Raw genomic sequence first — 12,500 nt, 5'->3', positions numbered from 1 at the left:
ACAGGGCAATGACTTTCTGATGGAAATGCCAGTCGTGCAGGGTCGACCTGAGAATTTTAAACACACAACACACACACGCACACACACCTACTTTATGTTTCTGTTCTATGTAAAGAAGCTTTCTTCTTCCTGTGTTGTGTAAAAAATAAAAAGATCAAGTCCATTCGGCTTGATGGATATTCACAAGTGGTTTTCTCCTGATATGAATGATCAAAAACGAGGGACTGAAAATTGCTAGACTCATTCAAATGGCTACATTCTGAAAACTACAGATGATAGAGATTTCATCTCTTTTTCTGGTGAAAGTTTGATATATAGTATGTCTCTGTCACTATAACAGAGAATATGTTATGGGCATAATATAAGTGTTCTTCAAAAAAAAGAAAATAACTCCATATGCATTTTCCCAGAGGCCTGTTTGGGGTGAAACCAAGCAGGTATAAAACTGCCTGTATCTACAGAATGCAAATGCTACAAACATAAAACATGTGTCTGGGTAAAGAGGAAATGCTCCTCTTTCAATTGGTATATTCCGTGACATGTTCACATTATTACAAAAATATGCAATGGGTATATAAATGTGACTGGTCAAAAACGAGACTGAAAAGTGCTAGACTGAAAAGTGATAGACTCATTCAAATAGCTACATTTTTAAAACTAAACATGATGGAGATTTCATCTCTTTTTCTGGTGAAAGTAAAAGATTATAGCTTTCATTTGAGATATGGTATGTCTCTGTCACTATAACAGAGAATATGTTATGGTCATATTATAAGTGTTCTTCAAAAAAAAGAAAAGAACTCCATATGCATTTTCCCAGAGGCCTGTTTGGGGTGAAACCAAGAAGGTATAAAACTGCCTATATCTACAGAATGCAACATGCTACAAACATAAAAAAAATTCTGAGTAAAGAGGAAAGATTCCTGTTTAATTTGAGACATTTCGTGATATTGTCACATTATGAAATAATATGCATTTGTTTCCTGACATGCCAAGATTTTAACCCGCAGCGCATGTCAGACTCAACAAAATCTAAGCTTTTGTCGTAATCTTCCCTGGTGTGAGAGAGAACGTGAGCGTACCTGAGTGGGCGGGGGGGGCCGTGAGCGTACCTGAGTGGGCGGGGCAGTGAGCGTACCTGAGTGGGCGGGGGGACAGTGAGCGTACCTGAGTGGGCGGGGGCCGTGAGCGTACCTGAGTGGGCGGGGGCCGTGAGCGTACCTGAGTGGGCGGGGGCCGTGAGCGTACCTGAGTGGGCGGGGCCGTGAGCGTACCTGAGTGGGCGGGGGGGGGCCGTGAGCGTACCTGAGTGGGCGGGGGGGGCCGTGAGCGTACCTGAGTGGGCGGGGGGGGCCGTGAGCGTACCTGAGTGGGCGGGGGCCGTGAGCGTACCTGAGTGGGCGGGGGCCGTGAGCGTACCTGAGTGGGCGGGGGCCGTGAGCGTACCTGAGTGGGCGGGGGCCGTGAGCGTACCTGAGTGGGCGGGGCCGTGAGCGTACCTGAGTGGGCGGGGGGGGCCGTGAGCGTACCTGAGTGGGCGGGGGGGGCCGTGAGCGTACCTGAGTGGGCGGGGGGGGCCGTGAGCGTACCTGAGTGGGCGCAGTGTACGTAACAGACGCAGGACTCGCAGGATGCCCAGTATCCTGTTTCCTCCGCGGTACGCCATGGACACGATGATGTCCACCAGGGACACGAACACCAGCACGCCGTCCAGCACGTTCCAACTGGACTGGAGGTAACTCTGCTTCCCCCAGACGAAGCCCAGCGCCACCACCTGGAGGGAGTAAGCAATGATTAACCACCTGGAAGGAGTAATCAATGTTTAACCACCTGGAAGGAATCAACGATGTTTAAGCCCACCCGGACGGAACCATGGGACAGAATTAACAACACAACGAATCGATGATTAAGCTCAGGGCACCTCCTGTATGGAACCATTAAACATAACACTATACAATTATGTTTATGGGTTCATCCTACGGGGAGCAAAGATGTGCTCAGCAAGTTACACTCCACCCGTTAGGGTTAGGCCCTTTCTGAAACCAGTCCCTTGACTTGAAGTGCTCTCGGGAGGTTCCCTCGTCAGGAAGTGCCCCTCCAGCTGAATCAAGTTCCCTTGATTAGGGTGCTGGGTATAAAAAACAGTTTGGAAATACACTCGCCCTCCTTGTGCAGAAACAGGAAACAGACACCATTCGTTGCCATGGTTACCATCAATTACCAGCAATTGTGTTACCTTTTATTTTGTTTGTACAGTTATATTGCATTGCATCGTGTATGTGTGTGCGTGAATTTCATTAATATGGAAAAAGGAAATACAGCGTGACTGTCAAAAATGACATGTCATAGGCCTATACATCCATGGTGTTTATAAATCATTGTTAAAAGTTGTTTTGTTTGTGTGGTTTCATTTATAGTTTTTTCACGGTGGGGTAAATAAAGAGCCCTTGTGAACATCAGTTGGAGCGTTGTCTATTCTGCATCAGATGAAGATTGTTTAGGAGGAGTTTATTTATCATTTATTTGTGGCGGTACTTCCATTTGTAGGTCTTGGTTTCCGTGCGGACAGAGAGCAGGGCTGCACAAGGCAACGGAGTCTAGATCGGCACAGACTCGCTCTTGAGGGCTTTATAAGCCACTTCCACTCAAGGCTGCTTGGTTTCGGACGACACTTAATATGGCGCAGCCTCGCGTGAACGCGCATATCGAGGGCAAGTGTGTCGGGCGAGTGTAGAGGAGCTGGTTTCAGAAAGGGGGTTAGGGTCGGGCCTATGGGTGGTGCTAGGGCAGAGGGTTAGGGTTAGGGTCTGGCCTATGGGTGGTGCTAGGGCAGAGGGGGAATAGAATGTGATCTAGAACGTGCTATCCACACTGGAGGTACAGATGCAGATTTGTCACAATAAAAAACGTCAACAGAAAATGAACTAGAAAAGTGCGCTCCTTTTGTTTTGTGACCGGACATGATGGCGCCACCATGAGGCCGATTTGAGACATAATATCTGGGGTGGCAGTTCATCCTTGGTCTAATAGTTTCACACCAATTGGACGTTGCGTTCATAATTTAATCTTTTTGAAAAACAGGCCCTTTCCAGCAAACTTTGAAAGACAATCGTAGCCAATCGGAAGCGAAAAGCTGACAGATGAATTGTGATCACTTCTTGTATACCGATTATTAAAACACAAAATGCCGAAAACATCTTGTCAGGCGAAATCCAGCAGGGAAAAGATATTTTTGACTGTACGACCTAGCCTATGGTTCAGGAGTTATAGGCCACAATGTGAAATGGAACCGTAATAGTGCGACCAAAGATGTGTCAAAGCTGTTCACAGGAAAAAAGAAAAGAAAAAACAGTTCACTGGAGCAAAAACATAACCCCTCGCCTTCGGTCGCTCCAGCCTGCCTGACAGGAATAATAATCACGTGTCTTACCTTTACAGTCATCTCAGCCAGGAAGATAACAGTGAAGACATAGTTGGATACACTCAGGAACACGCGCTCCTACAGCAACACACACACACACACACACACACACACACACACACACACACACACACACACACACACACCAATTATATAACCTGATGTGAAGAAGGCTGCTGCTATAATTCATTATTATTATTATGGAAGCATTATCTGTGTATGTGTTTATGTATGTCAGCTCACAAGTATGTGTGTGTGTGTGTGTGTGTGTGTGTGTGTGTGTGTGTGTGTATTAAACAGACACGCATATGCAGTATTCCCTGTAACTTATTTAGTATTTAACCCATTCTGGGCGGGCACCCATTTTGGTGTTAGCACTATGTTATGCTTTAGCTATTGAAAAATAGCAGATCTACAAGCTCATAGCGCGCCACGAGCTTGTAGGTTTATAGCTTGTAGCTATTTTTGAAAAATCGAAGAACGACTGACATTTTTAGAATCTGATCTCAGGTCAGAATGGGTTATTCAGACCAGTGTGTGTCCAGTGGAAACCTTGTATGAATCTGATCTCAGGTCAGAATGGGTTAAAGTCCTCCCATTGTTTTGTAAAGGATGTCGGGCTGAGAGTGAGAGTATTCTGTGGTTATTTGTTATTTCAGTTATTCCAGAAACCCCCTAATGATCTCAGATATTAACATAACCACAATCATTAACGCCCCAATCTGCACTTTCCTCACAAACTGCTTCGCTGTTTTGGCTTTTACCAAAACATCATCATTTATCACTCATTTATCGCAAGACGTCGCCTTTTCACGCCTTTATTCCTAATGGGGCTCGGTGCCGAGATCGCCTATTTTTAATATCAATCGATTACGGTGATCAACTGGTATGAAATAGAACGCAAGTTATGTGTCACTCGGAATCCTGACGAAAAGATTTCCATGAGGATGAACCCTGTGAACTGGGCACCTATATCGGTACGCCCACAGGGGGTCACGAGTGACATTGTTGGTATTAATATTCGACCTCTGCGATGTATATCCAGAAAACACCGCCCTCTGGTGGTCAGTAGTTATGAAATAGAACTACAGTTATGCAAAGAGCCTATTAAAGGCATAACTAACTATATTTGGAAGAAAAGGAGAGAAGAAAAACATTTCTGACTTATATGCATCAGAGATGGTTGATGACGTGTGAAGTGGGTCTCAGGGGGTGAGACGCACAGCCCTAGCGTGTGTGCGTGTGCGTGTGTGTGTGTGCATGTGCGTGTGCCTCACCGTGCTGTGCGGCTGTATGTCTGGTCTCTCCAGCGCGATGGTGATGCAGTTCAGAAAGATGAACACCAACACGATGTGGTCAAACATCTTATGGGATATCATCCCCTGACACCATATACGAAACCTACACACGCACACACACGCACGCACACGCGCGCACACACACACACACACACACACACGCACACACAAACACACACAAACGCACACACACACACACGCACACACACACACGCACGCACACGCACACGCACACGCACACACACACACACACACACATTGACTTACTGTAACCGTGACAAAGAGATTAGAGAATGAAGCAGGAAAAAGAAGCAATAGGAAAACAGGGAGAATGAGATAACAAGCAAATTAAAACCACAAACATGAAAGAATACCGACTATATATTGAATATTATATACTTTATGCTAATGTCAATCTGCATCTTAAGTACGCGCACGGCACGCATGTGTGTGGATTTACATTAGATTTCCATTTCACCTTTATTTAATCCTCACACTGAAGGACGGGCCCTCGTTTTAGCAAAACGTGCAGATATTACCATAAGCATAAGCGCCAGAGTGGATATCGTGAAATGTGCGGGATGAGTGTGTGTGCCAGCATGCCGGCATGCATGCCACGTGCGTGTGTGTGCATGTGTGTGAGCATGAGTGTGTGTGCATGTGTGTGAGTGAGCATGCGTGTGTGTGCATGTGTGTGAGTGAGCATGCGTGTGTGTGCATGTGTGTGAGTATGCGTGTGTGTGTGCATGTGTGTGAGTGAGCATGCGTGTGTGTGCATGTGTGTGAGTATGCGTGTGTGTGCATGTGTGTGAGTATGCGTGTGTGTGCATGTGTGTGAGTATGCGTGTGTGTGCATGTGTGTGAGTGAGCATGCGTGCGTGCGGTGTGTGCGTGCGTGCGTGCGTATGTGTGTGTGTGCGGTGTGCGTGTGCGTGTGTGCGGTGTGTGCGTGCGTGCGGTATGTGCGTGCGTGCGTGCGTGTGTGTGTGCAGTGCAAGTAACCCACGAGTTCTCTGGAGAGAAGAGGTACAGCCCCCATTCTTCATGCTCTCGGCACCAGCGTGGCTTCCTGTCCACCAGCTGCTTCTTGATGCGATACAACAGAGAGGTCTGGGGAGAGGTCAAAGGTCACACAGTTACAACAGAGAGGTCTGGGGAGAGGTCAAAGGTCACACAGTTACAACAGAGAGGCCTGAGGAGAGGTCAAAGGTCACACAGTTACAACAGAGAGGTCTGGGGGGGGGTCAGAGGTCACACAGTCAGTAAAAACAACGAAACCGCGTGGTTCCTTTCTGCCTTCATCGTCTTCGTCACCACCTCTTCATCAACTCAACCGGTTTCATATCAAGGCCCATTATTTATCCTGCCTTTGAGCCACGGACCACCGTTTGATGTCTTAATTAACCCATTCTGACCTGAGGTCAGATTCATACGAGGTTTCCACTGGACACACACTGGTCTGATTAACCCATTCTGACCTGAGATCAGATTCTAAAAACGTCAGTCGTTCGATTTTTTTGGCGCGCCACGAGCTTGTAGATATGTTATTTTTCAATAGCTAAAGCATAACATAATGCTAACGCCAAGTAAGAAATAAAGTTAATTGGGCCGAGAGCACCAGAGGTTCAGAAAAATGTCCTCGCTCGACAGAAACTATAGCAGTGAAAGTGGTTGAAGTTCTAAAGAAAACCAAAGTGCAGAAACGCTCTGCACGGGCTTAGCTTCACTGCAACGTTCTCTACCTCAGGACGGGTATTAAAAAAGTACAAAAAACGGGACAAATTTAAGCTGCTCACACACTGCTCAGTTGGTAGGCTGCCACGTGTGCATGTGTGTGTGCATGTGTGTGTGTGTGTGTGTGTGTGTGTGTGTGTGTGTGAGTGTGTGCGTGTGTGTGTGAGAGACACAAAAGGAACCTGCTGCTCAAAGAGCCCCAATCCTGAACTCAGTAAGCCTTTGCATACATAAGCACAAACAGTCACACAGGTGTGTCTCTCACACACACACACACACACACACACACACACACACACACACACAGAGCTTCCATTAAGGCTCTTACGGTGGTTGTGTCCATATTGTTGAATCAAACCTGCCACAGCAGAGCTCACCCAGAACCACAGTGGAAGCACTCAGCACCCACGCACGCACCCATACATGCATACGCACACACGCACGCACCCATACATGCATACGCACACACGCACGCACCCATACATGCATACGCACACACGCACACACGCACCCATACATGCATACGCACACACGCACGCACGCACCCATACATGCATACGCACGCACGCACGCACCCATACATGCATACGCACACACGCACGCACCCATACATGCATACGCACACACGCACGCACGCACCCATACATGCATACGCACACACGCACGCTCGCACCCATACATGCATACGCACGCACGCACGCACCCATACATGCATACGCACACACGCACGCACGCACACACGCACGCACGCACCCATACATGCATACGCACGCACGCACGCACCCATACATGCATACGCACACACGCACGCACGCACGCACGCACCCATACATGCATACGCACGCACGCACGCACCCATACATGCATACGCACACACGCACGCACGCACACACGCATGCACCCATACATGCATACGCACGCACGCACGCACCCATACATGCATACGCACACACGCACGCACGCACGCACGCACCCATGCATACGCACACACGCACACACCCATACATGCATACGCACACACGTACGCACGCACCCACGCACCTAGCCTGGCTAATAAGCCAGACCGAATCAGCCGTAAAAAATCAGCCGAAAAAATGCCTGCCGGCGGATTACGGTCTGGAGAGGCTCAATTGTATACGCCCATTTCCTACACCAGAGAACTGGTGTGGCCAATCGGGACACGGTATGCAATATGGGCGGGCTTTGGTACAGTGACGTTCAATGCTTGAGACCTTTGACTGACAGTATAGCTCTGACCAATTGCGTCAAAGCCATAAACAGCATCTCCAGACTCAAATACCACACGACAGCATCTCCAGACTCAAATACCACACGACGACAGTGTGATTTGAGTCTGGCTTATTAGCCAGGCTACCACGCACCCACAGAGACGTGAGAGACAGAGAGTTACAGTATGGCCAGATTATGTGAAAATGAACATATTTCCAAAATGGAAATAGATAGCAGCTCAATCTACAGTATCCTAACCTAACCCTAACCCTCAATCTAAAGCCTGACGTACACATGGTTAACTTAGATAGCAGCTCAATCTAAAGCCTGATAATAATACCCTAACCCTTATTTATTATTATTATTATTATTAATCTAAAGCCTGATGTACACGTGGTTAAAGGAGAATTCCATGCTAGAATGCTTTCTTATCTTTCTTACCTTTCTTTGTAGTCGTTATGTCCCCACCAAAGAGGTCCAGGTGTTATTTTGTGCATAAACTCCTTATTGGCTATTTCCCCTACCATAAGCCCTCAATGAATTGCATTGCATTGAATGGGAATTGAATGGGGCTATGGGGTGTTATGCTAATTCGCTTATTTCCATCGAAAGAAGTAGTAAAGTGTGCCGTTTGGGATATTATTTACATTATGAAGAGGGGATATATACAAATAAATTATAATTTTGAGCGATGGAAATAAGCGAATTAGCACAACACCCCATAGCCCCCATTCAATTCAATGCAATTCATGTAGGGCTTATGGTAGGGGAAATAGCCAACAACTATACAAAGAAAGGTAAGAAAGCCTTTTAGTATGGAATTCTCCTTTAACTAAATAGATTTTTAACTCAAATATTTGCTTCTGGGAGGTCCCTGGCTGGAACAGTTGGCGGCCAATTACATGAAATAGTTTGAGCACCACTAGAAACATCAGGATTTAGAAAACATCTGTGGAATGTGTTCTCAGGTCTAAATACAAGGCCCTCTCCATTAAATATGTAGTATTAGTAGAAATGATGAAGTGTCTCGATGTCTGGCCGGTTCTCTGTCCTCTCTCTTTTCAGTGGTTCTCACGCTTCAAAAACTGTTAACCCATTCTGACCTGAGATCAGATTCATACGAGGTTTCCACTGGACACACACTGGTCTGATTAAAGGGACACTTCACCCTTTTTGCAAAATAATATATGTTAATGACGTTTAGAAGCTTTAGAACACTTTCCTGGGGGTCTTTATGTGTTTAATATGTGGTTTTAGATATTTTTAATTGTAGCAGTGAGCACAGTGTCTCTGATGTCATGGACACTGGTCTCACTACCTTCCTGGACTACAATTCCCATAATTCTTTGGTGCACTGCTCCTCCTTGTGGATAGGGGGGAGAGCTGTCTTACTGAGACAACATGTAGTCCAGTCAGGAAGTGAGCCCAGTGTCCATGACATCAGAGACACTGGGCTCACTGCTACATTCTAAAACATCTAAAACCACATATTACACACATAAAGACCCCCAGGAAAGTGTTCTAAAGCTTCTAAACGTCATTAACATATATCTTTTTGCAAAAAGGGTGAAATGTCCCTTTAAGACAGAGGCTCCAGGCGTCTCACCTCGTCCTCCAGGTCGTCCTCGGGCGACAAGTCGTCCTTGGGGTCCCCCGAGGTGGCGTGGGGGTCATAGGTCATGGCGTGGGGGTCGTAGGTCATGGCGTGGGGGTCGTAGGTCAGGGTCCTCCCGTTACAGTCCCCGTACTCCGCTACGACCGCCGGGCTCAGCCGCGCCGACGCCTGCAGCAGCTCCAAGGACGCCGGGCGGGGGACCCTGACCACCAGCCCCTCCCCTTCCTCCTCCCCCTCCTCCTCCTCCTCCTCCTCCCCCTCCTCCTCCTCCTCCTCCTCCTCCCCCCCGGCACCCTCGCCCGACAGCAGGCTCTCCCGCTCTCCGCTGGCGTCCCGCCCCCTGAGGCTGGGCGCGCGGCTCAGGCTCCGCCCCCTGAGGCTGGGCGCGCGGCTCAGGCTGTTCCAGCTGGAGCGCCGGCTGCCCCACCCCCCCCCGCTGACCGCCGCAGGGCCGCGCGGCGGGAGAGGCGAGCGGCGGGCGGGACTCGACTGTTAAAGGAGAAAAATACAAATAGAAAAAGCAAACCTGAAGTTAAAGGTATATTCAGTGATTTCACTCAAAAAACCGTAGGTTTCGTTTTTGGCTGGGACCCAAAGCCTTTCATCCAATCAGGATAGAGAGCCAAAAACGAAACCTAAGGTTTTTTGACCCCCAGGGGTTAACTGGGGACAGGGAGGAACTCCTTATATGGTCAGCACACTCTATAGTAGAGAGGATTATCACAACAAAACAAAAAAATAAGTGATATTTGAATTAATTAAAAGTTCGGACAGTTTTCTGACATGTTTCTGCATTAGTAGTGGTGCTCAATTTTTAAAAAATAGCAGATCTACAAGCTTGTAGATCTGCTATTTTTCAAATAGCTAAATTATAGCATAATATTTTTAACACAACAATGGGTTCCCACCCAAAATGGGTTAATCTACGTCCCATAAAAAACAGGACAAAACGGCTGTCCATAATTATGCATGGGTGTGTGTGTACGTACGGTATATACTGTATATATGTGACAGTACGGTTTTCACGGAACCTCAACAACGATTCAAGCAGCGATACCATGCGCCGAGCTAGCAGCAACACTGGCCACTGTACTTGCATACTGTAATTGTTAAAAGTACATTTTCTCTCTCAAGTTTTAATGTTGCCAATAGCTCTGGTCCACAGCCTTCTACTGCTTCTACCATTCTGCCCTGCAGTATAAGGCTATGGACTTTAGCTCTGGTCCATAGACTTCTACTGCTTCTACCATTCTGCCCTGCAGTAGAAGGCTATGGACTTTACCTCTGGTCCACAGCCTTCTACTGCTTCTACCATTCTGCCCTGCAGTATAAGGCTATGGACTTTAGCTCTGGTCCACAGCCTTCTACTGCTTCTACCAATTCTGCCCTGCAGTATAAGGCTATGGACTTTACCTCTGGTCCACAGCCTTCTACTGCTTCTACCATTCTGCCCTGCAGTAGAAGGCTATGGACTTTCAGTTTTAAATCTCAAATCGAAATCAGACCAGCCTCTCCGCTTTAGCGTAAATAAAAATAACGTTTTTGCTACTCACCAAAACAAAGGCGGGTTGTGTCAATAGATACTTTCCTTAGTGGACGCACTCTGAGCCCCCCCCCCCCCCCCCCCCACTACACGTATAAACGGTACTTTTTGGCCAGAAAATTATATTATATTCTCTATGAGGCAGTTCTCTGGGCAATATCAGTAGAGGGAGCATCGGAGTAACTAAAAGTATTTTTTTCCCGGTGGAGGGAGGGGGATAACCTGACGCTGCCAGATCCAAAAAGCTTGCTACACAAATTTGTTTCACAGCTTATTTGGATCTGGGATCGCGGAAGCAAATTCGATGACGGGGCTGTTCCTTTTTTTCAAGATACATGGTAGATGATTGGATGGGAGCGTCTGTCTATCACCGTGTGGGCGTGCAAACACAACCAATCATATCGACGTGTCTATATACCGTCACATCCGCATCCCGCCTTTAGCTCACGCTGATTGGTTCGGTACGAAGCAGATCTGACTCAGGGCTCAACTCCGTCAGAGATCCCAGATGAGTGTTGTGTTGGGGAATATGTTTCCGCAATACCGCCCTCATCTGGCAGCGTCAGGTTAGGAGGGGGAGGGCTGGTCTGAGATTTAAAACTGAAAGTCCATAGCCTTCTACTGCAGGGCAGAATGGAAGAAGCAGTAGAAGGCTGTGGACCAGAGCTATTTGCCAATACCTTGTGAACAGAAAAGGGAATGAACAAGTTCGTTCCCTGAAGGCCGTCACTCACCAGAGCTCGCTGCTCATAGGCCGAGGGGTCCATGGAGGCGGAGCTTCCGCGGCGCGAGTCCACGTGAGCGATCACCGCCTCTGAATACCCCGGGCCCGCGTCGCAGCCGTACCCGCCGTGGTAGATAAGCTCCTCCCCCAGAACGGACTCGGGGCCCAATGAGCTCTTGGGGGTGGGGCAGGGCGTGGCGGCCGTGCGCATGATTATGGGCGGAGCCAGTGAGCTGTGAGGATCCACGTGGCCATTGGCCGTCATCATCAGAGAGTACATCTTCAGCTCTGAGGGAGGAAGAGGAAGAGGGTTAGGGTGACGTCATCATCAGAGAGTACATCTTCAGCTCTGGGGGAGGAAGAGGAAGAGGGTTAGGGTGACAGGGTGACGTCATCATCAGAGAGTACATCTTCAGCTCTGAGGGAGGAAGAGGAAGAGGGTTAGGGTGACAGGGTGACAGGGTGACGTCATCATCAGAGAGTACATCTTCAGCTCTGAGGGAGGAGGAGGAGGAGGAAGAGGGTTAGGGTGACGTCATCAGAGAGTACATCTTCAGCTCTGAGGAGGAAGAGGAAGAGGGTTAGGGTGACGTCATCAGAGAGTACATCTTCAGCTCTGAGGGAGGAGGAGGAAGAGGGTTAGGGTGACATCATCAGAGAGTACATCTTCAGCTCTGAGGGAGGAGGAGGAAGAGGGTTAGGGTGACGTCATCAGAGAGTACATCTTCAGCTCTGGGGGAGGAAGAGGAAGAGGGTTAGGGTGACGTCATCAGAGAGTACATCTTCAGCTCTGGGGGAGGAGGAGGAAGAGGGTTAGGGTGACATCATCATCAGAGAGTACATCTTGAGCTCTGAGGGAGGAGGAGGAAGAGGGTTAGGGTGACGTCATCATCAGAGAGTACATCTTCAGCTCTGGGGGAGGAAGAGGAAGAGGG

The 12,500-nt window shown here is 48.1% G+C and overlaps 1 protein-coding gene across 1 annotated transcript in view; it reads right to left on the bottom strand.

The window, feature by feature from the left end:
* The window catches only part of LOC308312296 (voltage-dependent T-type calcium channel subunit alpha-1H-like), a gene marked incomplete at both ends in the record, with an annotated part of 70,606 nt that overhangs the window by 36,268 nt on the left and 21,838 nt on the right, over positions 1–12,500 (bottom strand). Inside the window, 6 exon segments of the mRNA XM_080794661.1 lie at positions 1,590–1,774; positions 3,431–3,499; positions 4,699–4,822; positions 5,726–5,829; positions 9,290–9,787; positions 11,576–11,853. Of these exon segments, the coding sequence (XP_080650787.1) occupies positions 1,590–1,774; positions 3,431–3,499; positions 4,699–4,822; positions 5,726–5,829; positions 9,290–9,787; positions 11,576–11,853 (1,258 nt within the window).

The sequence above is a fragment of the Protomyctophum bolini genome (assembly GCF_963924005.1).
Source record: "Protomyctophum bolini genome assembly, contig: SCAFFOLD_269, whole genome shotgun sequence".
In the NCBI taxonomy this organism is placed as follows: domain Eukaryota; kingdom Metazoa; phylum Chordata; class Actinopteri; order Myctophiformes; family Myctophidae; genus Protomyctophum; species Protomyctophum bolini.
Note: the sequence above shows the minus strand (reverse complement) of the source record. Positions and strands in the feature narration are given on the sequence as shown.